Here is a 24,463-nt window from a genome sequence, read left to right on the forward strand (position 1 = left end):
AGGGACTGCTCCATATCTTCAGGTGCCCAATAACCTTTGGAAAGCCAGCCATATTCCTTTGAAAATCCCAGCTCCCAGGTTTCATCCACTGATCACCAAGGAAGTAGGCATCTTTCCATGGATGTCAGTGGGATTGGGTCTCACCAGAGGGGTGCTGGACAGGATTATTTGAAGGTGCCTATTTCAACTCTAGGCTGGTGGAACAGCTGGTAGTCAGCTGAAGTGGGATTTATGCTCAGCTCTGCCATTGAACCAGCTGCTGTCTCAGTAGAGCCACATGTAGAGGAGGAAAATTAAGATCACAGGGACCTGATTCTACTCTCGCTTCCAAAGGTCTAAATCAGGACTAACTCTCCTCGGGTCTAGAGAGATGAGTCATGCTGAGAGCACTGTAAAGGAAGGGTAATAATAATCACTTGTAGCTTGCACTTTCCCCCAGTAGATCTCAAAGCACTTTACAAAGGAAGCCACTAGCATTATCCCCCTTTTAAAAACTGAGTGGGTCAAGGTCACCCCACAAGCTAGTAGCAGAGAGGGGACTAAAACTCAGGACTTCTAAGGCCAAGGCTACTGCCTGCTCCACTACACCACAGTGTACATAGCAATCTAAAAGTGTGTGAGTGACCGGCCATTCAAGGCTACTCATCAGAGGACATACATTAATTTGACTTCTCACCAAACCTCAGCCATCAGATTTTAGTTTAACTCAAGGAAAACACTATCCCAGGGAATTTTGGGATCCAGGATCCAATCAAAAGCCTGAGCAGTTGATGCAAGATCCCAATTCCCAGCTGAGGAATGGTCGTTCTTGTGGCACAGTCAGGAGAACATGTTCTGATCCCACTGTAGTAGTTTTAGTAGTAGCAGTAGGTGTATTACTGTATCATCTAGGAGCCCTAGTCATAGACCAGGATGTCATTGTGCTAGGCACTGTACAAACAGACCAAATTATGGTCCCTGCCCCATGAGAATAATGTTTGCTCATGCTGATTAGAATGCATTGAAATGCAAGTAGAGAGCAGGCCATTAAGGATAAAGTTAAGGCTTCATATTAGCTAAAATTCAGTTGTTAGCATGAGTGAGCGAGCGTTATTCATAGAAGTGAGTCAAGGCAGAACCTCGGATCATGTAGTTAACAAGCTTTTGTTTTAATTGGTTTTAGCAGGTGTTGTACAGGGATTTGGGGATGTTTTAAACTATTGGTAACCGCAGCATTTGCATTGATGCAAATGATAATTAGAATAAAGTTTGATATTAATAGCCAATAAAGAAGTACAAGATACTTGGTTTTGAGGGTATGAAAGTTTGGATATGGTAGCAGAGGAATAGATATGGTACAAAGGTGGATTTAAGGTTAGTTAGGTTATTATAGTTGATTGTAAAGGGGTAGGTACGCTACATTTAGATTAGTGCGCTTATCCACCATCAAGGTACCATTTGAGGAAGGAGTCTATACCCATTTTTCATACTCAGGGACTTATCCCCCATATGCACCATTTCATCATGGAATGGGAGTATAAATGCAGTGTATGGCTGTATTGTAATGCCTGTTTGATTTCATTAATTATTTTATTTAAAATACAATCTTCAATTGTACCACTTACTGTATCATTCACAGTCCTCTGCTGAATCAAATGATCTGTAATTGACCTAGAGGCTCAACTCTTCAAGAGTTCAGTTGGGTTCTATCCCTTAGCTTTAAACTATTAATTGGGAACACATACATCGAGATTACAGGGTACATTCTTGCGCTACACCAATCCCCTACCTGTTTTTTAGGACACTGGCTGTCCCACATGCCTAGAGGCAGACATTGCAGAAGCTCCTAGCATTGAGATCGTCAGGCTCTAGTTATCTCCAACAACAGCAAGCACCAGATGCTTCAGAGAAGTCCAGCAGCCTCCAGACCGAGTCTTGTGTATATTGTTTGCACCGTCTGATCTATTCCCCAGTGGGTGAAATTCACCCCTGTACAGAATGACCTTGCACAAGTCACTTCCCCTCTCCCTGTGCCTCCGTTCCACCTTCCCTCCCTATGTCTGTCTTGTCTAATTAAATTGCAAGTGCTTTGTGGCAGGGACTGTCAGTCATGAGTTGGGGTTTCTAGTCCCAGCTTTGCCACTGAGGTGAACAAATTCATTTCGGTTCCCCTGGGATTCCCCATTTATAAAATAAGGATGATGATACGGCCCTTTATTTGCAAAGAGCTTTGAGACCTATGGATACAGGAAAGCTAAGGCAGACAGCCTCTGGGTCCAGAACGCAGCTGTAAATGAGAGAAGTGTCAATGATGTCAAACATATTCCAGCACTTGACACCACTTTAGATTCCAACCTGAAATTTTAAATCAAACGCTTTAAGTAGGACTGAAATATTGCATAGATCTTGTGTTACCTTTCACCTTACTGTGGGAAATACCGCAGATCTCATGCTGGTGTCTTTGCTCTGAGTAAAATTCACCCGCACACAGATAGCCAGCAAAAGGCTTTATCTGGGATTTTGGAAGGAGGCTAAGGGAGTTGGGCACTCCAATCCCATTAAAATCAATGGAAGCTGGGTGCCTAATTGCCTTAAGTTAGAATTTTCAAAGGCACCTTTGGAAATTAGGCACCCAACTCATATTAGGATGCAATGTGATTTGGGCACTGTTCAATATCCCATCCAGGGATTGTGCCTCAGTTTTCCTTTTGCCTAGAGTAAACTAGTCCAAACAAGCTTTGCCTTTAAAAAATCACTCAACCCGAGGGCTTCCTTTCATTTCAAAATGTCAATTTATAATGAAAGAAATCAGTTATAACTGACATTTTGACTGAAAATTACATTGAAACATGTCACATCACTCTCAATCTAAGTCAATATGTGAATTTGGAAAGAAAAAAACAACCACAAAGCTTTTTATTTTAAATCCATATTTGAAACTGAAACAATTTGTTTCAGTTTGACCTTTTGAAACAAAAATGCTGTTTTCTTTTTCATGTCACATCTAAATTAAACATAGTTTTGATTTTCCAACAGACAAACAAGATATTTTGTCAAAATTAACATTTTTCCTATGGAAAATTTTGATTTCAAAGAAACCATATTTTGTGATGTTAAAACAGTGTGTGTGAAAGATATTAGCTAGCTCTTCCTGGATAGTCCATCACCTTCTGCAATTTAATGCTGATTTTTAAAAAAGACTCCAGAGGCAATCCTGGTAATTACAGGCTGTTAAACCTAACTTCAGTACCAGGCAAATTGGTTGAAAATGTAGTAAAGAACAGAATTATCAGACACATATATAAACATGATATGTTGGGGAAGAATCAACTCAGATTTTTAAAGGGATATCATGCCTCACCAATCTATTAGAATTCTTTCAGGGGGGGCAACAAACATGTGGACAAGGGTGATTCAGCAGCTATAGTGTACTTGGACTTTCAGAAAGCCTTTGACAAGGTCCCTCACCAAAGTCTCTTAAGCAAAGTAAGCCGTCATGGGATAAGAGGGAAGGTCCTCTCATGGATCAATAATTGGTTAAAAGATAGGAAACAAAGGGTAGGATTAAATTATCAGTTTTCAAAATAGGGAGAGAGTTCCCCAGGGATCTGTACTGGGGGCCTCTGCTATTATCATGTTCATAAATGATCTGAAAGAGGGGGTGAACAATGAAGTGGCAACATTTGCAGATAATAAAAAATTACTTACGATAGTTAAATCCAAAGCTGTCTGCGAAGAGTTACAAAGGGATCTCACTAAAATTCAGTGACTGGGCAACAAAATAGTGGATGAAATTAAGTGCTTATAATTTTAATGTAATGCACATTGGAAAAAATAATCCTAGCTATACATACAAAATGATAGGATTTATATTAGCTGTTATCTTTCGAGAAAGAGATCTTGGAGTCATTGTGAATAGTTTTCTGAAAATGTCTGCTCAATGTGCAGCCTCAATGAATAAAGTTAACAGGATGTTAGGAACCATTAGGAAAGGGATAAAAAATAAGAGAAAAAATATCATAATACCACAATGTAAATTCATGGTACACCCACACCTTGAGTACTGCACACAATTCTGGTCTCCTCATCTTAAAAAGGCATATTAGAATTGGAAGAGGAATGTCTGGGAAGCTGTTTGTTGTTTGCCTCTACTTATTTGTCTGTCTTGTCTTCTGGATTGTAAGCTGTTTGGAGTAGGGATGGCTTCCATGCTATGTTGTTACGGTTCCTAGCACAATGGGGTCCCACCCATAGGTGGGACCTTAAGATTCTACCACAAGACACACAATAAATAAAAAATATAACTGCTAGTTTCTAATGTTGCTTCCTTATTATTGAAAATTGGAGGTCGGGGTGGGGAGGGGGTAAAAGGGACAAAGCAGATCTGGCCAGGAAACAAGAATTCTATTTAGTGAAAAATGTCCAGGTTTCACACTTGCTTTTCATTCCAATATGGAACAAAAATGAGGCCTTTCATTTTTTTTCTTCAGAAAAAAAAAAGAGATCTACCCCACAATAGGCAGATGGGTAGGGTAGTCCCATGGGATGAGGGAGATTCATAGTCCCCATTCTACCTGAGCCAGAAAAGACTCAAACCTCTCTTCCCCACATTACAAATGAGTGCACAAACCTGCAGAAGAGAGAGTTAATTTTCCTCAGATTTTTTGTTTTGATTCGGAATCCATGATGGGCCTGAGGCACCAAATTTTCAACCAAACTCAAAATGTTTCCTTGATATATTTCAGGTTTAACAAAATAGTATTTTTCAATTGGAAAAAAAGGTTAGTTGCGGAAAAAATTGAACACTTCTACACCGAAATAAGAAAAGCCCCATTGAAAGTCGGAAGAGTGTAAGGGACTTAGGAGTAGGAATCCTATCAACTTTCAATGGGACTTGTGCCAAAACTCCCACTGTGTCCTGAACAGAGATCAAAGTTAGCTTCAAGGTGAGCCATGAAGAGAATGGGCCCAAACCTGACGCTGCCTCAGGGGTGTTGAAGTGGGGTTGATGGGCTAGATCGTGAAGACAGAAAAGAAAACATAGGGTCAGCCACCCACTGCATCCTCGTGGGTCTTAAAAGAATGATGAGTGGAGCTCTCCTCTCTGTTGTGGAGGTGGAAAGATGCACAAGGCAGGGCGGTGTTGAGTAGCACCCATTTTCCTATTTATCCTCTCAGGTTTAGTACCAGATTTCTGGGGTATGAACTTTGCACATCCAAATGTGTTTAACATGTTTAAATGCCCTATGATCTCTCATGTCTTGACAGGTGGATGTGATGGCTGGGACAGGAATAATAAATTAAACCACCATGCAGGAGTTCATCCTCCTGGGCTTTCCTGGCACTTGGTATTTCCGGATGTCCCTTGCTGTGCTGTTTTCTGTGATATACATCCTAACCATCATAGGGAACGTGTCCATCATAGCCCTAGTAAGGACCCACCCATGCCTGCACACACCCATGTATTTTCTTTCTCTGCAATCTCTCCTTCCTGGAGCTCCAGTACACCACAGCACGTGTCCCCAAGGCCATTGGCATCATGCTGGGCACAAGCCAAACCATCTCATTCACTGTCTGCCTCCTGCAATTGTTTTTCTTCCTCTCCATCGGTTCTACAGAATGTTTCCTCCTGGCCGTCATGGCCTATGACCGCTATCTGGCCATATGCCACCCATTGCCCTACAGCTCCCTCATGAACAGCACCTTCTCTGCTCAGCTGGCCTTCTTCTCTTGGCTCTGCATATTCCTAGCTGTCTCTGTGCTGGTGTCTAATACCCAGGTTGCCTTTCTGTGGCCCTAACATCAGTCTTTTCCTGGATAGTGCTCTCATGCACTGACAAGTGCCTCATTGTTGTCCTGGTCTCATGCGCGATAACCCTGGTCTCCTACATTTACATCAGTTCCACCACCTTGAGAATCCCATCAGTCCAAAGCCGGCAAAAGGCCTTTTCCACTTCCTTTGCCCACCTCACTGTTGTGACTATCCATCACTTTTCTGTATGTCAAGCCTTATAAACAGAACTCATTGGATTTGAACAAAACAACCAACATCTTTAACACTATGGTAACTCCTCTAGTAAACCCTTTCATTTACACTCTAAGACAGTGTTTTTCAATGTTAGGGTCGTGACCCAGTACTGGGTCATAGAATCATAGCATATCAGGTTTGGAAGGGACCTCAGGAGGTGATCTAGTCCAACCCCCTGCTCAAAGCAGGACCAATCCCCAACTAAAGCATCCCAGAAAGGGCTTTTTCAAGCCCAGCCTTAAAAACCTCTAAGGAAGGAGATTCCACCACCTCCCTAGGGAACCCATTCCAGTGCTTCACCACCCTCCTAGTGAAAAAGTTTGTCCTAATTTCCAAACTAAACCTCACCCACTGCAACTTGAGACCATTACTCCTTGTTCTGTCATCTGCTACCACTTAGAACAGTCTAGATCCATCCTCTTTGGAACCTCCTTTCAGGTAGTTGAAAGCACCTATCAAATCCCCCCTCATTCTTTTCTTCTGCAAACTAAACAATCCCAATTCCCTCAGCCTCTCCTCATAAGTCATGTGCTCCAGTCCCCTAATCATCTTTGCTGCCCTCCGCTGGACTCTTTCCAATTTTTCCACATCGTTCTTGTAGTGTGGGGCCCAAAACTGGACACAGTACTCCAGATGAGGCCTCACCAATGTCAAATAGAGGGGAATGATCACATCCCTCGATCTGCTGGCAATGCCCCTACTTATACAACCCAAAATGCCGTTAGCCTTCTTGGCAAGAAGGGCACACTGACTCATATCAAGCTTCTTGTCCACTGTAACCCTTAGGTCCTTTTCTGCAGAACTGCTACCTAGCCATTCGGTCCCTAGTCTGTAGCAGTGCATGGGATTCTTCCGTCCTAAGTGCAGGACTCTGCACTTGTCCTTGTTGAACCTCATCAGATTTCTTTTGGCCCAATCCTCTAATTTGTCTAGGTCCCTCTGTATCCTATCCCTACCCTCCAGCGTATCTACCACTCCTCCCAGTTTAGTGTCATCTGCAAACTTGCTGAGGGTGCAATCCATGCCATCCTCCAGATCAGTAATGAAGATATTGAACAAAGCTGGCCCCAGGACCGACCCTTGGGACACTCTGCTTGATACCGGCTGCCAACTAGACATGGAGCCATTGATCACTACCCGTTGAGTCGTGGCATGTAAGGCACTGGGTCACCTTGCTCGGCACCCAGGGAGCCTAGCGGCTCTGGTCAGCACCACTGACTGGGACATTAAAAGTCACGTCAGTGGTGCTGCCCAGCTAAGGCAGGCTAGTGCCTACCTGTTCCGACACTGCGCTGTGCCCCAGAAGCGGCCAGCAGTGGGTCAGGTTTCTAGGCAGGGGGGCCATGGGGCTCCACGCGCTGCCCCCACACCCAATCTTGTGGGGGAGAGGCGTGTGAAGCCTCTTGCATACCTCTGCCTAGGAGCTGGACCTGCTGCTGGCTGGCTCCGGGGTGCAACACGGTCCACAGTGCCAGGACAGGCTGGAAGCCTGCCTCTGCACCCTGGCCATACTGCTGACTGGGAGCCACCAGGAGGTAAGCCCACACCCCAACCCCGCACCCCAAACCCCTGCCCCAGCCCTGAGCCCCCCAAACCCAGAACCCCTTCCTGCACCCCAAACGCTTCATCCCTGGTCCCACCCCTGAGCCTGCACTCCCAGCCCAGAGCCCTGGCTCCCTCCCACACCCCAATGCCCCGGCCCTGAGCCCCCCCCCAAACCCAAAGCCCCCTCCTGCACCCCAAGCCCCTCAGCTCTGGCCCCACCCCAGAGCCTGCACCCCCCTGCCCCAGCCCTGAGCCCCCCTGTAGTAGGTCCTAGCCGGGGCTCGACCCTTCCGGGCAGGAGGGGAGCCACACCGACTCACTACTGGGGGAACAAGCAGTCAGTTAGTCCCGAAACTCCGGCTCTTTGGTGCAGAGTCGGAGCAACCACAGTTAAAGCTCAGGCCCTTGACTGCAGGGGGCTGAGCGAGCAAATAGATCAGAGCCCAGGCCCTGGATCAGGGCGGGGCAAACACAGTTAGCTCAGGCCCTTGTTGGCAGGGGCTGAGCGGATAACCAGTTCAGGTAAGGCACGCCTAGGCTTCCGTAGCCGAGCGTTGGGTGAGGGGGAAGCCTGCCACCCGTGCGGAGGGTGGCAGGGGGGAACGCAGGCCCACCCACTCCACTGCGTTCCAGCCCGGGGCCCTAACAGCGGTTGCTGCCGCTGCTGGTCAGTGGGGTATCCAGACCGCAACACACTGACATAGGCTCACACTCGGTTGCAGCCGGACCGGGGTCGGCTACCCCCGGGCTACTTCCGTGATCCCCCTCAAAGCCTACCTCGGTCGTTGCGCCGGGATCGGGCCAGTCCACCTGCATGGGATCCTCTCTGCCCGGGCTCGGTGGCAAGTCTGGTAGCTCTGCCGGGAAGTCCGGCCAATGGTCCTCAGGCGGCTCCTCTGGATAGCAGCAGGGGCGAAGGGGTTCGGGTCCAGTCTCACCCTCAGGGTTAGCGGGGTTCGGTTCCCAGGGGTTCTCCCAATGGCGGGCGTGAACGGGCTCCGGCGGCTCCTCCTCGTAGCGGGCCCGGGGTAGCTCAGGCCAGCTAGGGTCCAGGCCTCGGTCTTTGACGGTCTCCTGGCCGGGAGCTCCCGGCCGCACGTCTGCTCCCTGTGGTGGCTGGCCACCGACTGAGCTCTGGCGGCCGGCCTTTATACTTCCTGCCCCGCCCCTTGACTTCCGGGGGGCGGGGACAGGCGGTGGTGGTCCCACCCACTCTGGTGCCTGCACGTGGGCTCCCTCTTCCGGGCAGGAGGGGAGCCACACCGACTCACTACACCCCCCAAAGCCAGACCCCCCTCCTGCACTCCAAACCCCTCATCCCCAGACCCACCCCAGAGCCTGCATCCCCAGCCCAGAACCCTGACCCCCTCCCACACCCCAACTCCCTGCCCCAGCCCTGAACCCCCCCCCAAACCCAGAGACCCTCCTGCACCCCAAACCCCTCATCCCTGGCCCCACCCCAAAGCCTGCAGCCCCAGCCCAGAGCCCTGACCCCCACCTGCACCCCAACCCCCTGCCCCAGCCCATAGCCCCCTCCCACACTCCAAACCTCTCACACATCTCCAGCTCCATTAGGTCGTGGGCATCAACAGTTTTCTTCTGGGTCCCCAGAAAAAAAGTTTGAAAACCACTGGACTAGATGATCATGATGGTCCTTCTGATTTTAATGTCTATGAGTCTAAGATGCTAGGATTGAATGACACTTATATATGATCTTTATATATGCCCCCTTATTCATTACATTATGCCTAAGGGAGTTAGGTTCCCAACTCCCATTGGATGTCAGATCTAGTTTGAAGCTGGCATTTTCAAAGAAGCCTGTGGGAATTAATTGCCCAAATCCCAATGAATTAATCATATATAAACCATCACCTTGAATACTGAAAATAGTTCTGGTCACTCCATTTCAATAAAGATATACTAGAGTAGGAAAAAGGAGAGAAAGGGGCAACAAAAATTATTAGAGGTATGAAACACCTTCCCTGTGAGGACAGATTAATAAGATTGGGACTGTTCAGAGTGGAAAAGAGACGACTGAGTGGGGATACAAGAGAGGTCTATAAAATCATGAATGGTGTGGAGAAAGTGAATAAGGAAATGTTATGAGACCATCAATGGCTATGAGCCAAGATGGTCAGGGACGCAACACTATGCTCTGGGTGTCCCTTAAACTCTCACTGCCAGAAGCTGGGACTAGACAATGGGGATGGACCACTCAATAATTGCCCTGTTCTGTTCATTCCCTCTGAAACATCTGGTACTGGCCATCACTGGAAGACAGGCTACTGGGCTAGATGAGCCATTGGTCTGACCCAGCTGGCCATTCTTATGTTCTTTGAAAATCCCACTTTCACAATCTAGGTCCTCTCCTTATGTTTACTATATAAAATTTGTGTCCCCACTAGTTGGAATTTAAGTGTTGCCATGGATCCTTGAGAAAAAAGGCCATACTGTTTAAAAAACTCAACTGGTTTGGAGAGGAAGTGAAGGCATTATATATATATATATATATGAATACACACACAAATATACATATTGGAATTTAGGAAAATTGATACAGGAAGCAAAGGGACACAAGGAGATATTTATGGCCAGCGGAGTTAAGAGCAATTATTATGTTTTTTAAAAAAGTATAAGAAACAAAAATAATCCTGAGAGTACTACTGGGCCATTACTAGATGTAAATGATAGAATTATCCATAATAATGCAGAAAGGCAGAAGTGTTCAATAAATATTTCTGGTCTGCATTTGGGAAATCAAAAACAGATGACATAGTAAAAAGAATAGGAGTACTTGTGGCACCTTAGAGACTAACAAATTTATTAGAGCAGAAGCTTATGCTCTAATAAATTTGTTAGTCTCTAAGGTGCCACAAGTACTCCTGTTCTTTTTGTGGATACAGACTAACACGGCTGCTACTCTGAAAGATGACATAGTGATATTGTACAATGATAATTACACAATTTCCCTTACACTAATATCTCTGAAAGATGATAAACATCAGCTGTTATAATGGGAAATTTTAAAATCAGAAGGGCTGGAGAACTTGCATCCAAGAGTTTTAAAAGAGCTGGCTGAGGAGATCACTGGACTGTTAATATTGATTTTCAATAAGCCTTGTAGTCTGGAGAAGTTCCATAAGATTTGAAGAAAACTAATGTTGGGCCAATGTTTAAAAAGGGAAAACGGGATGACCTAGGTAATTATAGGCATGTCTGTCTGCCATGGCTCCCAGGCAAGATAATGGACTGACTGATATAGGACTCAAGAAATAAAGAACTTAAAGGAAGGTACTATAATTAATGCCAGTCCACATGGGGTTATAGAAAATAGGTCCTGTCAAACTAATTGGATATCATTTTTGGGTGAGATTACAAGTTTGGCTGATAAAGGTAATAGTGTGGATGTAATAGAGTTAGACTCTTATAAGACATTTAACTTGGTACCTCAAGACACTTTGATTAAAAAACTAGAAAGATGTAAAATCAACGGAGCAAACAGTAAATGGATTAACAGATTGCTCAAAATGTCATTGTAAATGAGAAATCATCATTGAGCAGGTGTGTTTCTAGTAGGGCCCTACAGAGATTGGTTCTTGGCCCTAGGCTATTTTTCATTTTTATCAGTGATCTATAAGAAAACATAAAATCATCACTGATAATGTTTACAGATAACAGAAAAATTGGAGGAATGGTAAATAACGAAGAGGCAAGGTCTCTTCTATAGAGCAATATGGATACCTTGATAAGCTGTATATAAGCAAACAATATGTGTTTTAACATGGTTAAATGTAAATGTATAGCTCTGGGAACAACAATTGTCAGCCAAACTTACAGGGTGGGGGACTTTATCGAGGGAAGCAGTGACTCTGAAAAAGATTTCAGGGCCAGGGTGGATAATCAGCTGAACATGAGCTCCCACTGAGATGCTGTGGCGAAAAAATTAATGCATGAATGAGGAATCTCAAATAGGAGTAGATGAGTTCATTTTTAATCTGTGTTTGCAACTGGTGTGACCACTGCTGGAATACTGTGTCCAGTTCTTGTGTTCACAATTCAAGAAGGATGTTGATAAATTGGAGAGGGTTCAGAGAGGAGCCAGGCAAATGGTTACAGGACTAGAAAACATGCCTTATAATGATAGACTCAAAGAGCTCAAACTATTTAGCTTAACAAAAAGAAGGTTAAGGGGTGAGTTGATCACAGACTATAAATTCCTACATGAGAAACAAATATTTATAATGAACTCTTCAATCTGGCAGAGAAAGGTCTAACGTGATCCAATGGCTGAAACTTGAAGCTAGAGGAATTCAAACAGGAAATAAAGTGCTTATTTTTACAGGGAGAGTATTTAATCATTGGATCCATTTACCAAGTCTAGTGGTGAATTCGCTGTCACTGGCAATTTTCAAATCAACATGGGATAGTTTTTTTCTAAAATACCGGATCCAGGAATTATTTTGCAGATGCTGTATGGCCTGTGTTATATGGGAGGACAGACTAGATTATCACGATCTTCCCTTCTGACTTTGGTATCTATGGATTTGCGTACTGGTGCCTTTCCCTGTTACAGGAGAGCTCGATAACTGTTTGTCTGTAAATGGTGAATAGCTCAGGTGCTAGTGGATTGCCCTCAAGTATATGCGGAAGAAATCCTTGCTTTTCTAGGACTAATAAAACTCAAAGATGTGGCTTCTTCTGGGAGCTCTTTGTCTGTACCCAGGGGTCAAATTATGGTATTTATCATTATTTCACAGAAGGGGAAAATGAGGCTGAGGGAGTGGCTGGCATAACACTCTGAAGTTCACAGTGCAAAAAGCATTTGGGAAAGGCAGGGCTAGTGTGCTGATTTCCTGTGCTTTAACCAGGAGACCAGCCTGACTTAGCAGAATGTGTTACACACTCTAGGGGGAAGTCTGTGACATTCTGTTGAGTTCACATGTCCCCAGGGTGATGGGGAGCTGAGGGTGGAGTACAAAACAGTTTCCCTCATGCGATCCATTTGAGATGCAGTTCATGAACAAGGTAGGTGGGGTAAAGACAGTTGGATGGTGATGGAAAGAGATTCTAACCGATGTAGAGATCTACAACTTTGCCAGAGCCTTTTGGTTTTGAAGTGACAGATTTTCTTTTATACTGACAGTATTTCACAGCACTCTAACAGTGTAGGGGCTCCATAAAAGGGAAGTGATTTAGAATGATCATACAGACTTTAAATCCTCTTGAAATGCCACAGTGGTGTAAAGTGAGCTTCATGGAAATGAGAATCTGGTATGAAATCTTCTTATAATTGATATATTTCTAGGTGCGGGAAAAGCAAAATATACCACCTTATAATGCGCCACTGAGCATCAGCCAAAGCTATTATATGTCCTCTGGAGAGCAAAAGATTGGGAATGAAGGGAATTTATATTGACAAGCTCCGTCAGCACAGCCGGTAAGTTAGATCCACTAGCCAGGCATAGCTGGAGCTGAAATTAAAATTGAAACAGCTTCACCTTTCTTGGTAATGCGAGCAGCTGGAAATTCCTCCTGCTGTTCCAAAAGTTTGCCTCATTAAGGAGTTACCAGACCTGTCCTGGAAGACTGGACTTAATTCATTCCTCTGTTTTAATGTAGTGGATAGTCTAGGAGGAACACAAGGAAATAATATTCTTTATGCATTCTATAACTAATACATCCAATTGATTCTTTGGCATCAAATACGTGGACAACAATAAAAATATTTTAGCTTTCATCAAAAATGTTCATGTATTTTTTTTTTCAATTTTCATCAAAAGATCAACATGTTTTGGTTAACTAAAAATGTTCAGTTTTAAATCAAAACATTCCTTTGATAAGTTATTGGCGTAGTGGATGGGGAGAAAACAGCAGCTGTGATTTATCTTGATTTAAGTAAGGCTTTTGATACAGTTCCCCATGACATTCTCATAAGCAAATTAGAGAAATAAGATCTAGAGGAAACTACTATATGGCGGGTACACAACCTGTTGAAAGATGGTACTCAAAGAGTAGTTATCAATGGTTCACTGACAAACTAGGAATGTGAATTTAGTGGGGTCCTGCAGGTGTCAGTCCTGGGTTCAGTACCATCCAATATTTTCATTACTGATTTGCATAATGTAGTGGAGGTTGTCCTTAATAAAATTGCAGATGACACCAAGCCGAGCGGGGTTGCAATCACTTTGGAGGACAGGATTAGAATTGAAAATGACCCTGACAAATTAGACAATTGGTCCATACTTAGCAAGATGAAATTTAAGAAAGGGTAGTGCAAAGTACTTTACTTTGAAAGGAGAAGTCAAATGCACAACTACAAAACGTGGGATAAAAGGCTAGATGGTAGGTCTGCTGAAAAGCATCTTGGGAATCACAAATAGAATATGAGTCAGAAATGTGATGCAGCTGTATAAAAGGCAAGTATCATCCTGGGGTGTATTAACAGGAAAATGGTATGTAAGACACGGGAGGTAATTGTCCACACTACTGTGGGTGAGGGTGAGGCCCCAGTGGAGTAGTGTGTCCAATTCTGGGCACCACACTTTAGGAAAGATGTGAACAAATTGGACAGGTCCAGAGGAGAGAAACAAAAATGATAAAAGGTTTAGAAAACTTGAAAAGAAGACTTGTGTGAGGGGAAACTAATAACAATCTTCAAATATATTAAGGGTTATTATCAAGAGGGTGGGAATTGATGGTTCTCCATGTCCACTGAAGTTAGGACAAGAAGTAATGGGCTTAATCTGCAACAAAGTAGATTTAGGATACATCTTAGGAAAAACTTTCTAATTATAAGGGGTAGTTCAACTCTGGAACAAGCTTCCATGGGAGGTTGTAGAATCCCCATCACTGCAACGTTTTGTAAACTGGTTGGACTTTTCACTGATAATCCAGGGTTACGTGGCCATGCTACAGGACAAAGGGCTGGACTTAATGACTTATTGAGGTTACTTAATTTCTATAATTACGATATTGGAAACTGAATTCTTCTGTTTATGAAAATTGTTTTATGAACATATTTTTTGCTAAAGTCTCCATTTCATCAAAAAGACATTTCCATCAAAAATGATTAAATGGAAATAGAGATGTTTCAAGAAGCTCTAATAAATTAAACTCTTTAATTTATTGGTTCAGTAATTTATCTCAGACAAATAGAGAAGTTATCTATATATAAACATAAGAATGGCCATACTGGGTCAGACCAATGGCCCATCTAGCCCAATATCCTGTCTTCTGACAGTGGCCAGAGCCAGATGCTTCATAGACAATGAAAAGAACAGAGCAATTTCGAGTGATCCCTCCCCTGTTCTCCAATACCAACTTCTAGCAACTGGAGGTTTCTGGATGTCTATATCTGAGATCACGGCACAGGGTACAGAAATGGGAATCTGAACTCTTATATTCTATGCCCAGTTGTCTCTCTGATTTGCATAAATTCCTTCACCTCCCTGACTTAATTTTCACTGCTGTGAAATGGGAACAATGATACTTTTCTAGTCAACCTTTCACTCCACTATGCCTTCAACCAGGCCAATAGCATGCCAGTGTGTGTGTGGCTGAGTAGCCATTCTCTACACATTGCAGCGGTAAAGAACTAGTATAATTATCTGTACAAGGATGATACCAAACTGAAATATTGAGGCAGGACATTGCAGTTGGAATTCTCAAAGAAGCCTCAGGGAGTTAATAGTCCAACTTCCACTGAATGTTACAGAGAGCTGGGTACCTGGGTATCTGACCCCTTTAACCTCTTTGAAAATACCCAACTACAATGAGGATTGACCATTTATTCTTCCTGCTGTACACTGACGTCTCTCTCAGCTTTGGGAGCAATGGCCTTTGCAGAATGTGGCAAATATTCATGCAATAATCGGGTGGGTTATAGGTTGTTTTTTTAAGCATTTGACATTTCTTGGAAGGTGATTCCTAACTATTGTTCTGGTCTAGCCCAGACTGTGAAGCTGTGAGTGGAGCTGAGCCCTGGGGAGGTGAGTGGAAGAAGGGGGCTGTTTTGCAAAAGGAAACTGGGAGCCATTGCACTGTACGTCTGGGAAGCTGTTTCTTTGTTGTCTGCCTCTACTTGTTTGTCCTGTCTTCTGGATTGTAAGCTGTTTGGAGTAGGGATGGTTTCTATGTTATGTTTTTACAGTGCCTAACCCAATGGGGTCCCAACCATAGGTGGGACCCTAAGATTCTACCACAACACACAAGAAATACTGTATAATTCCTGTTTTTTAATGTTGTTTCCTTGCTGAGAATTTGAGATCGGGTTTTCAAAAAGGACTAAGCAGGGCTGCCCTGGAAAGAAGAATAACATTTTGTGAAAAATGTCACAGCTTCACACTTTGTTTTCATTTCAATGTGAAACAAAAATGAGACTCAAATTGGGTCTTCTACATCCCACAGAAGTTCCCTAACCACCGGGCTAGAAAACTGATTTTTCTCAGGTTTTTGTTTTAATTAGAGACTTCAATCTATACCTGAGACACCATCCTGATGAGATTTTTTATCTAAACCTTGTGTGTTTCTGTGAAATATTACAGTTTTAAGAAACTGGTGTTTTCCAAAGGGAAACAAAAAGTTTCGTAGATTTTTTTTGACCAGCTCTACACCTAAGTAACACAAGTCCCGTTGAAGGTCAGAAGAGTATCACTTATTTATGAGTGGAAATCGTATCAACTTTCAATGAGATCTGTGCATTCCTGCTCCAGACTCCTGATCAGAGTTGAAAGTTATCTTCCAAGATTAAGCATGAAGAGAATGGGCCAAATCCTTAGATTTTCTCGGAGGGAGGAGTGGGGTGGATAGGCTAGATCATCAAGAGAGAAGATACAATAGGGTCAGCCATGGCACTGCCTCCTCAGGGGCCTCAGAGGAATGAAGAGTGGAGATCTCATCTTTATTGTAGCAAAGAGTCCTGTGGCACCTTATAGACTAACAGACGTATAGGAGCATGAGCTTTTCGTGGCTCCTGCTCCTATACGTCTGTTAGTCTATAAGGTACCACAGGACTCTTTGCTGCTTTTACAGATCCAGACTAACACGGCTACCCCTCTGACACTTGACATCTTTATTGAGGAGGTAGAAAGATGCATAAGGGTGTTGAGTAGCACCCATTTTGTCTTCTCTTCTCTTAGTTTTAGTACCAGGTTTCTGGGGCCTGCACTACTGCACATCCAAATGTGTGTTCAGCATGTTTAAATGTCTTATTATCTCTCATGTCTTGACAGATGGACGTCATGGCTGGGACAGAAAGAAATCAAACCAATGTGCAGGAGTTCATCCTCCTCGGCTTTCCTGGCACTTGGTATTTCCGGGTGGCCCTTGCTGTGCTGTTTTCTGTGATGTATGTCCTAACAATCCTAGGGAATGTGTCCATCATAGCCCTAGTGAGGACCCACCCACGGCTTCACACTCCCATGTACTTCTTCCTCTGCAATCTCTCCTTCCTGGAGATCTGGTACACCACAGCATGTGTTCCCAAGGCCATTGGCGTCATGCTGGGCACAAGCCAAACCATCTCATTTGCTGTCTGCCTCCTGCAATTGTTTTTTCTCCTCTCCATGGGCGCCACAGAATGTTTCCTCCTGTCCGTCATGGCCTATGACCGCTATCTGGCCATATGCCACCCATTGCGCTACAGCTCCCTCATGAACAGCACCTTCTGTGCTCAGCTGGCCCTCCTCTCTTGGCTGTGTGGGTTCCTGGCTGTCTCTGTGCTGGCAGCTCTTATATCCAGGTTGCCTTTCTGTGGCCGTAACGTCATCAATCATTTTATTTGTGACATAGATTCATGGATAGCGCTTTCCTGTGCTCACAAGCGCCTCATTGAACTGGCAACTTTCATTGACTCATTCATTGTTGTCATGGTCTCATGCACGATAACCCTGGTCTCCTACATTTTCATTATCTCCACCATCTTGAGAATCCCTTCAGTCCAAGGCCGGCAAAAGGCCTTTTCTACTTGCTCGGCCCACCTCACTGTCGTGACTATCTGGTACGGCTCTGGCATTTTTCTGTATGTCAAGCCTTCTGCACAGAACTTGTTTGATTTGAATAAAACTATCAACATCTTTAACACTATGGTAACTCCTCTACTAAACCCTTTTATTTACACTCTAAGAAACAAGGAGGTGAAGGAAGCCTTGGGAAAGACAGTCAGGGGAATGTTAAGTGGTTTTCAAAGACCCTGGATTTAGTAGATATTCCAAGCTGTTAGGTTTGAGTGTCACTTACCAGGATCTGTATGGATGGAACCATTCTTAATTACATTATGCCTAAGTGAGTTAGGTTCCTAACTCCCATTGGATATTGTAGGCCTTGCTGAAGTCCCAATCATGGGTAACAATACCATGCAAAGTAGGCTGTGTCAGAATATTGGCTAACCAAATAATCACATTCCTGATCTGTAAGGATGCTACTGGAACACAAAGATCTCTTAAGTCACTGCATAAACACATTGCTAAGAGGGTGGCATAGGAACACACAGATTGCTTGTAAAGAAAAGGATGGTATGACAGAATAATGGATGAGGATGTTTTGTTTTAACTACACGATAGAAGGGCGGTAATAAGATATGGAATGCAATATGTAACTTGTTGGTATACTGTATATGAGGAAGAGAGATAGGAGGGGCAACTTTGTGTTGAGCAGACACCTCGTCACAGGCTTATATTTGTTAGTAAACCTGTAGCATGGTATGCACGGAACCAGTACCATGCTTTGTTGACAATAAAACTGTCCCAACCTTTGACACTGAACCGAGCGTGTGGTCCTTCCTTATGAGTAACATTGAGGTCTGCTAAATCAACAAGGTGCAAACTACGCTGGTGCAGCTAATACTGGACTTCCGGGCACAGCACAGGGGAAATATTAAGACACACAGCAGTGCTAATGACACATATCAGACCAAGTTTCAAGCTGTCACTTTTAAAGGAACTGTGTAAATTCATTGCCCAAATCCCACTGAATTTGAATAGATGAAAAGTGGCTGAATTCCTTAGGCTTCTGAGGGACTGGCTTAGATCGAGGTGTCAAGAGAAGAAATTTTGGAACAATCCTTGCTTCTTGTGGAAAATAGACCCTTTCAACTAATTGGATATCTGTTTTTCAGATGAGATTATAAGTTTGGCTGATAATGGTAATAGTGTTGATGTAATAGCCTTCATTAAGGCCTTTGGCTTGGTACCTCATGACAAGTTGAATAAAAAATCCTAGAATGACATAATATCAACATTAGAGAGAAAATGTGAGTGAGGTAACATCTTTTACTGGACCAATATCTGTTGATGACACAAGCTTTAGAGTTTAAACAGAGTTCACAGAGCTGAGACCTGAAGAAGAGCTCCTTGTAAGTGCAAAATCTTGTCTCTCTCACCAACAGACATTGGTCCAATGAAAGATGTTACCTCACCCACCTTATCTCTTTACTGTCTGGGACTGACACATCGACAACAGCACTGCATAGATAAAATCAATATGGCAACCATTAAATGGATTAATAGCTTGCTAACTGATAAGTCTCAAAATATAGTTATAAATAGAGAATCATCATCTAGAAGGTATCTCTCTGGTATGGTCCTCAAGGGATTGGTTGTTGGCACTATGCTATTTAATGTTTTTATAAACAACTTAGATTAAAGCATAAAATCATCACAAGGTTGCAGATATTACAAAAATTGGGGGAATGGTAAATAATGAAGAAGTGAGGTTCCTAATATAAGGAAATATGGATTGCGTGGTAAACTGGATGTAAGCAAATAATAATATATGTTTTAATGTGGTTAAATGTAAACGTATACCTACAGGAACAAAGTACGCAGGCCATACTCACAGGATGGGGGCCTATATTCTGAGAAGTAATGACTCAGAAAAAGGTTTTGGGGCTGTCATAAATATAGAGGAAAAAGTAGCATAAAATCCCTTCTTGGCAGCTGTACTGAACTGCCTTATCTGTAAGGGGTTAAACAGTTCAATAACCTAGTTGGCACCTGCCCAGAAGGACCAATGAAGAAAGAAGACACTTTCAAATCTGGGGGGGGGGGCGGAGATTTGTTTGTTCTTCTTTTTGTTTGTTCCCTCTCCGGACAGAGAGAGAAGCCAAGCAGGTACATCTCCTGAAAATATACCTGGAATAATCCATCTAAAATCACAAAAATTGCAAGTAGGGCAAGGAAATGTGTTAGATTATCTTTTGTTTTAGCTTGTGAATTTTTCTGTGCTAAAGAGGTAGTTTTATTGACCAGACAGGTTAAAGTGTTCTCCTACTGGTGAACGAGCCCGCACATCTACCAATGTGATATATGCCATCATTTGCCACCAATGACCCTCTGCCATGTACATTGGCCAAACCGGACAGTCTCTATGCAAAAGAATTAATGGACACAAATCTGACATCAGGAATCATAACACTCAAAAACCAGTAGGAGAACACTTTAACCTGTCTGGTCATTCAATGACAGACCTGCTGGTGGCAATTTTGCAACAGAAAGCTTCAAAAACAGACTCCAATGAGAAACTGCTGAGCTGGAATTGATATGCAAACTAGATACAATCAACTTAGGCTTGAATAGGGACTGGGAATGGCTGAGCCATTACAAACATTGAATCTATCTCCCCTTGTAATTATTCTCACACTTCTTATCAAACTGTCTGTATTGGGCTAACTTGATTATCACTTCAGAAGTTTTTTTTTCTCTTACTTAATTGGCCTCTCAGAGTTGGTAAGATAACTCCCACCTTTTTATGCTCTCTGTATGTGTATATATATTTCCTCAATATATGTTCAATTCTATGCATCCGAAGAAGTGGGCTGTTGTAAATTTGTTAGTCTCTAAGGTGCCACAAGTACTCCTGTTCTTTTTGCTGAATTTTTATGTAAATCACTTGGTGGTGGCAGCAATACCGTCCAAGGAGAAGGAAAGGAATTTGTGCCTTGGGAAAGTTTTAACCTAAGATGATGGAATATAAGCTTAGGGGGTCTTTCATGTGGGTCCCCACAAATGTACCCCAGAGTTCAGAGCTGGGGGGGGCGGAACCCTGACATCATGGGATTCCAAGTGACCCTGCCCTGAATTTTTGTGTAAATTATGTGGTGGTGGCAGCAATACCATCCAAAGACAAGGAAAGGAATTTGTGCCTTGGGGAAGTTTTAACCTAAGCTGGTAGAATATAAGCTTAGGGGGTCTTTCATGTGGGTCCCCACATCTGTACCCCAGAGTTCAGAGTGTGTGTGGGGGAACCTGACAGGGGCCATGGTAGATAACCAGCAGAACATGAGCTCCCAGTGAGATGCTGTAGTGTAAAGGTCTAATGCAATGCTTGGATGCATAAAGAGGGGAATCTCAAGAAGGAGTAGAGAGAATATTTTCTCTGTGTATCTGGCACTGGTGCAAACACTACTGAAATCCTGTGTCCAGTTCTGGTGTTTGCAACTCAAGAAAGATGATAAGCAACTGGAAATGGTTCAGAGAAGCACCACGAGAAAAACTGAAGGATTAGAAAACACGCCCTCCAGTGATAGACTCAAAGAGCTCAATCTAGTTAGTTTAACAAAGAGCAAGTTAAGGGCTGACTTAATCAAAGTCTCTAAATTCCTAGATGGGGTACAAATATTTATAATGGACTCTTCAATCTGGCAGAGAAAGTTCTAACACGATCCAGTGGCTGGAAGTTGAAACTAGACAAATTCAGACTGGACATAAGGTGTTAATTTTTACAATTAGTGTAATTAATTAATTGGAACAATTTACCAAGGTGTGTGGTGGGAATTTTTAAATCAAGATTGGATTTTTTTTTTAAAGTGCAGTAGGAATTATTTTGTAGAGGCCAAACTAGATGATCACAATGGCCTCTTCTGTCTTTGGAATCTATGAATCTGTGGATTTGTGTACTGCTGCTTTCCCTGTTACAGGAGTGCTCTGTAGCTGTATATCTGTAAATGGTGATTAGAACAGGTGCTAGTGGGTTGCGCTCAAGTACATGCAGCAGAAATCCTTACTATTCTAAGACCCATAAAACTCATAGATGTGGCTTCTTCTGGGAGCTCTTTGTCTGTGCCCAGCAACTGGGAGGGGTCAAATTATGGTATTTATCATTATTTCACAGAAGGGGAAAATGAGGCTGGGGGAGGGGGCTGGAGTAACACACTGAAGTTCACAGTGTAAGAAGCATTTGGGAAAGGCAGGACTAGTGTGCTGGTTTCCTGTGCTTTAACCAGGAGACCAGCCTGACTTAGCAGAATGTGTTACACACTCTAGGGAAGTCTGTGACATTCTGTTGAGTTCACATGTCCCCAGGGTGATGGGGAGCTGAGAGTGGAGTACAAAACAGTTCCCCCCATGCGATCCTTTTGAGCTGCCTTTTATGAGGAAGGTAGGTAGGGGTAAAGACAGTTGGATGGTGATGGAAAGAGATGCTAACTGATGTAGAAATCTACATACTTTGAGAGAGTTGTCTGGTTGTGAAGTGGCAGATTCTCATTTATACAGACTACCCTGCACACCACTCTAGCAGTCTACGAGGTTCATAAAAGGGAAGTGCTGTAGAATAATCACAAAGACTTTAAGTCCCCTTGACACTATTATAGTGGTGTAAAGTTACCATCACAGAAATGAGAATCACCTAAGAAATCTTCCTGCAATGTATATATATATAGATTTGGGGAAAGCAAGTTACACCATCCTACAATGCACCACTTAGCAGCAGCCAAGGCTGCTGTGTGTCTCCTGGAGAGAAAAAGATTGGGAATGAAGGGAGTTTATATTGACAAGTTCCATCAGCACAGCTGGTAAGACAGATCCACTAGCCAGACACACCTGGAATTGTAAAAGAAAGTAACTGTATTGTGAAATATCTTCACCTTTCAGGGCAATGTGAGCCAGCTGGAAATCGCCACTGTCATTCTAAAAGTTTGCCTCATTGAGGAGTCAGCTGATCTGTATAGGAAGAATGGATACAGCTCATCTTTATTTTTAAATATATATTTTGTAGTCTAGGATGAGCAAAAGGAAATAGCATTCATTTTAAATTGTGTACCTAATAGAGTCAGTTTGGTTTTTTGCATCTAATATTTAGAGAACATAAGAACATAAGAATGGCTATGCTGGGTCAGACTAAAGGTCCATCTAGCCCAGGATCATGTCTTCCAACAGTGGCCAATGCCAGGTACCCCAGAAGGAATGAAGAGAACAGGTAATCATCAAGTGATCATCCCGTCACCTATTCCCAGCTTCCAGCAAACAGAGCTAGGGACTCCATCCCTGGCTAATAGCCATTGATGGACATGTCCTCCATAAAGATATTTTAATTTTCATCCAAAATTGTAATGCATTTTTTTCATTGAAAAAAATGATATTTTTTTGTTTAAAAACATTCAGTTTTAAATCAAAACATTTGTTTGACAGGGTTATTGGTCTAGTGGATGGGGGGAAGCTGTTGATGTGTTATATCTTGATGTAAGTCAGGCTTTGACACAACTAGAGAAATGTGGTCTAGAAGAAATTACTATCAGGTGGGTACACAAACGTGTAGTTATGAATGGTTTACTGTTAAACTGGGACGGCGTGCCTAGTGGAGCCCTGCCGGGCTCAGTCCTGGGTCCAGTACTGCACAATATTTTCATTAATAACTTGGATAATGAAATGGAGACTATGCTTAATAAAACTGTAGGTGACGCCAAGCTAGGAAGGGTTTCAAGCACTTTGGAGGACAGGATTAGAATTCAAAACGACCCTGAAAAATTAGAGAATTGGTCAACAATCAGCAAGATGAAATTCAAGCAAGACAAGTGCATTTTCCAAAACTTAGGAAGGGAAAATTAAATGCATAACTACAAAATGGGGAGTAACTGTCTAAGTGGTCGTACTGCTGACAAGAATCTGGGGGTTATAGTGGATCCCCTATTGAATATGAGGAAATGAAAACCAATAGTAAAAGGTTCTATTGCCATATAAATAAAAGGAAAACAAGGAAAGAAGTTGGACTGCTAAGCACTGAGGATGGGGTAGAGATCAAAAATAATCCCAGCATGGATTTACACCTAAAAAAGTACTTTGTCTCAGTTTTTAATAAGGCTAATGAAGAATTTAGGAGTAGTGGCAGGGTGGCTAATGGGAATGAGGATACGGAGGTAGAAATTACCACGTCTGAAGTGGAAGTCAAACTCAAACAGCTTAATGGACTATATCAGGGGCAGGGGGAAGGGTATCGTCTCCATCCAACAATATTAAAGGAATTGGCACATAAAACTGCAAGCCCAATAGCAAGGATCTTTAATGAATCTGTAAACTTGGGGGATGTAACCTATGAGTGGAGAATTGCTAATATAGTTTCCATTTTTAAGAATATGAAAAAATGATCTGGGAAACTACAGGACTGTTAGTTTGACCTCAATTGTATGCAAGGTCTTGGAACAAATTTTGAAAGAGAAAGTAGTTAAGGACATAGAGGTTAAGTGTAATTGGGACAAAATACAACATGTTTTTTTAAAAGGTTAATCGTGGCAGACCAAAGTGATCTCTTTCTTTGAAAAGCTAACTGATATTTTAGACAAAAGAAATGCAGTAGATCTGCACTACCTGTATTTCTGTAAGGCATCTGATACAGTTCCACATAGGAAATTCTTAGTTAAATGGGAGAAGATGGGGATTATTATGAGAACTGAAAAGTGGATAAGAAACTGCTTAAAGAGGAGCCTACAACAGGTCATACTGAAAGGTGAACTGTCAGGAGAGAGCGAGGTTACTAGTGGAGTTCCAATCTTATTTAACATTTTTAATACTGACCTTGGCACAAAAAGTGGGAGTGTGCTAATAAAATTTGCCGATGACATAAAGTTGGAAGGTATTACCCATACAGAGGAGGACCAGAATATCATACAACAAGATCTGGACAACCTTGTAAACTGGAATA

General features: G+C 42.9%; 1 protein-coding gene and 1 pseudogene across 1 annotated transcript; both read left to right on the forward strand.

Moving 5' to 3' along the window:
• The first annotated feature begins 5,289 nt into the window (after positions 1-5,289).
• On the forward strand, positions 5,290-6,109 carry LOC128846056 (olfactory receptor 6F1-like; annotated as a pseudogene).
• A 10,682-nt stretch (positions 6,110-16,791) lies between these two features.
• LOC128846057 (olfactory receptor 6F1-like) lies at positions 16,792-17,751 on the forward strand. The gene has a single exon (XM_054045135.1). It carries the CDS (start codon positions 16,792-16,794, stop codon positions 17,749-17,751), a length of 960 nt encoding a protein of 319 aa, XP_053901110.1.
• The last annotated feature ends 6,712 nt before the right edge of the window (positions 17,752-24,463 follow it).

Source organism: Malaclemys terrapin, chromosome 12 (assembly GCF_027887155.1).
Source record: "Malaclemys terrapin pileata isolate rMalTer1 chromosome 12, rMalTer1.hap1, whole genome shotgun sequence".
Classification (NCBI taxonomy): Eukaryota; Metazoa; Chordata; order Testudines; family Emydidae; genus Malaclemys; species Malaclemys terrapin.

What these genes read in the sequence shown, in the direction of transcription:
- LOC128846057 (XM_054045135.1), top strand. Translation starts at nt 16,792, where the DNA reads ATGGCTGGGACAGAAAGAAATCAAACCAATGTGCAGGAGTTCATCCTC.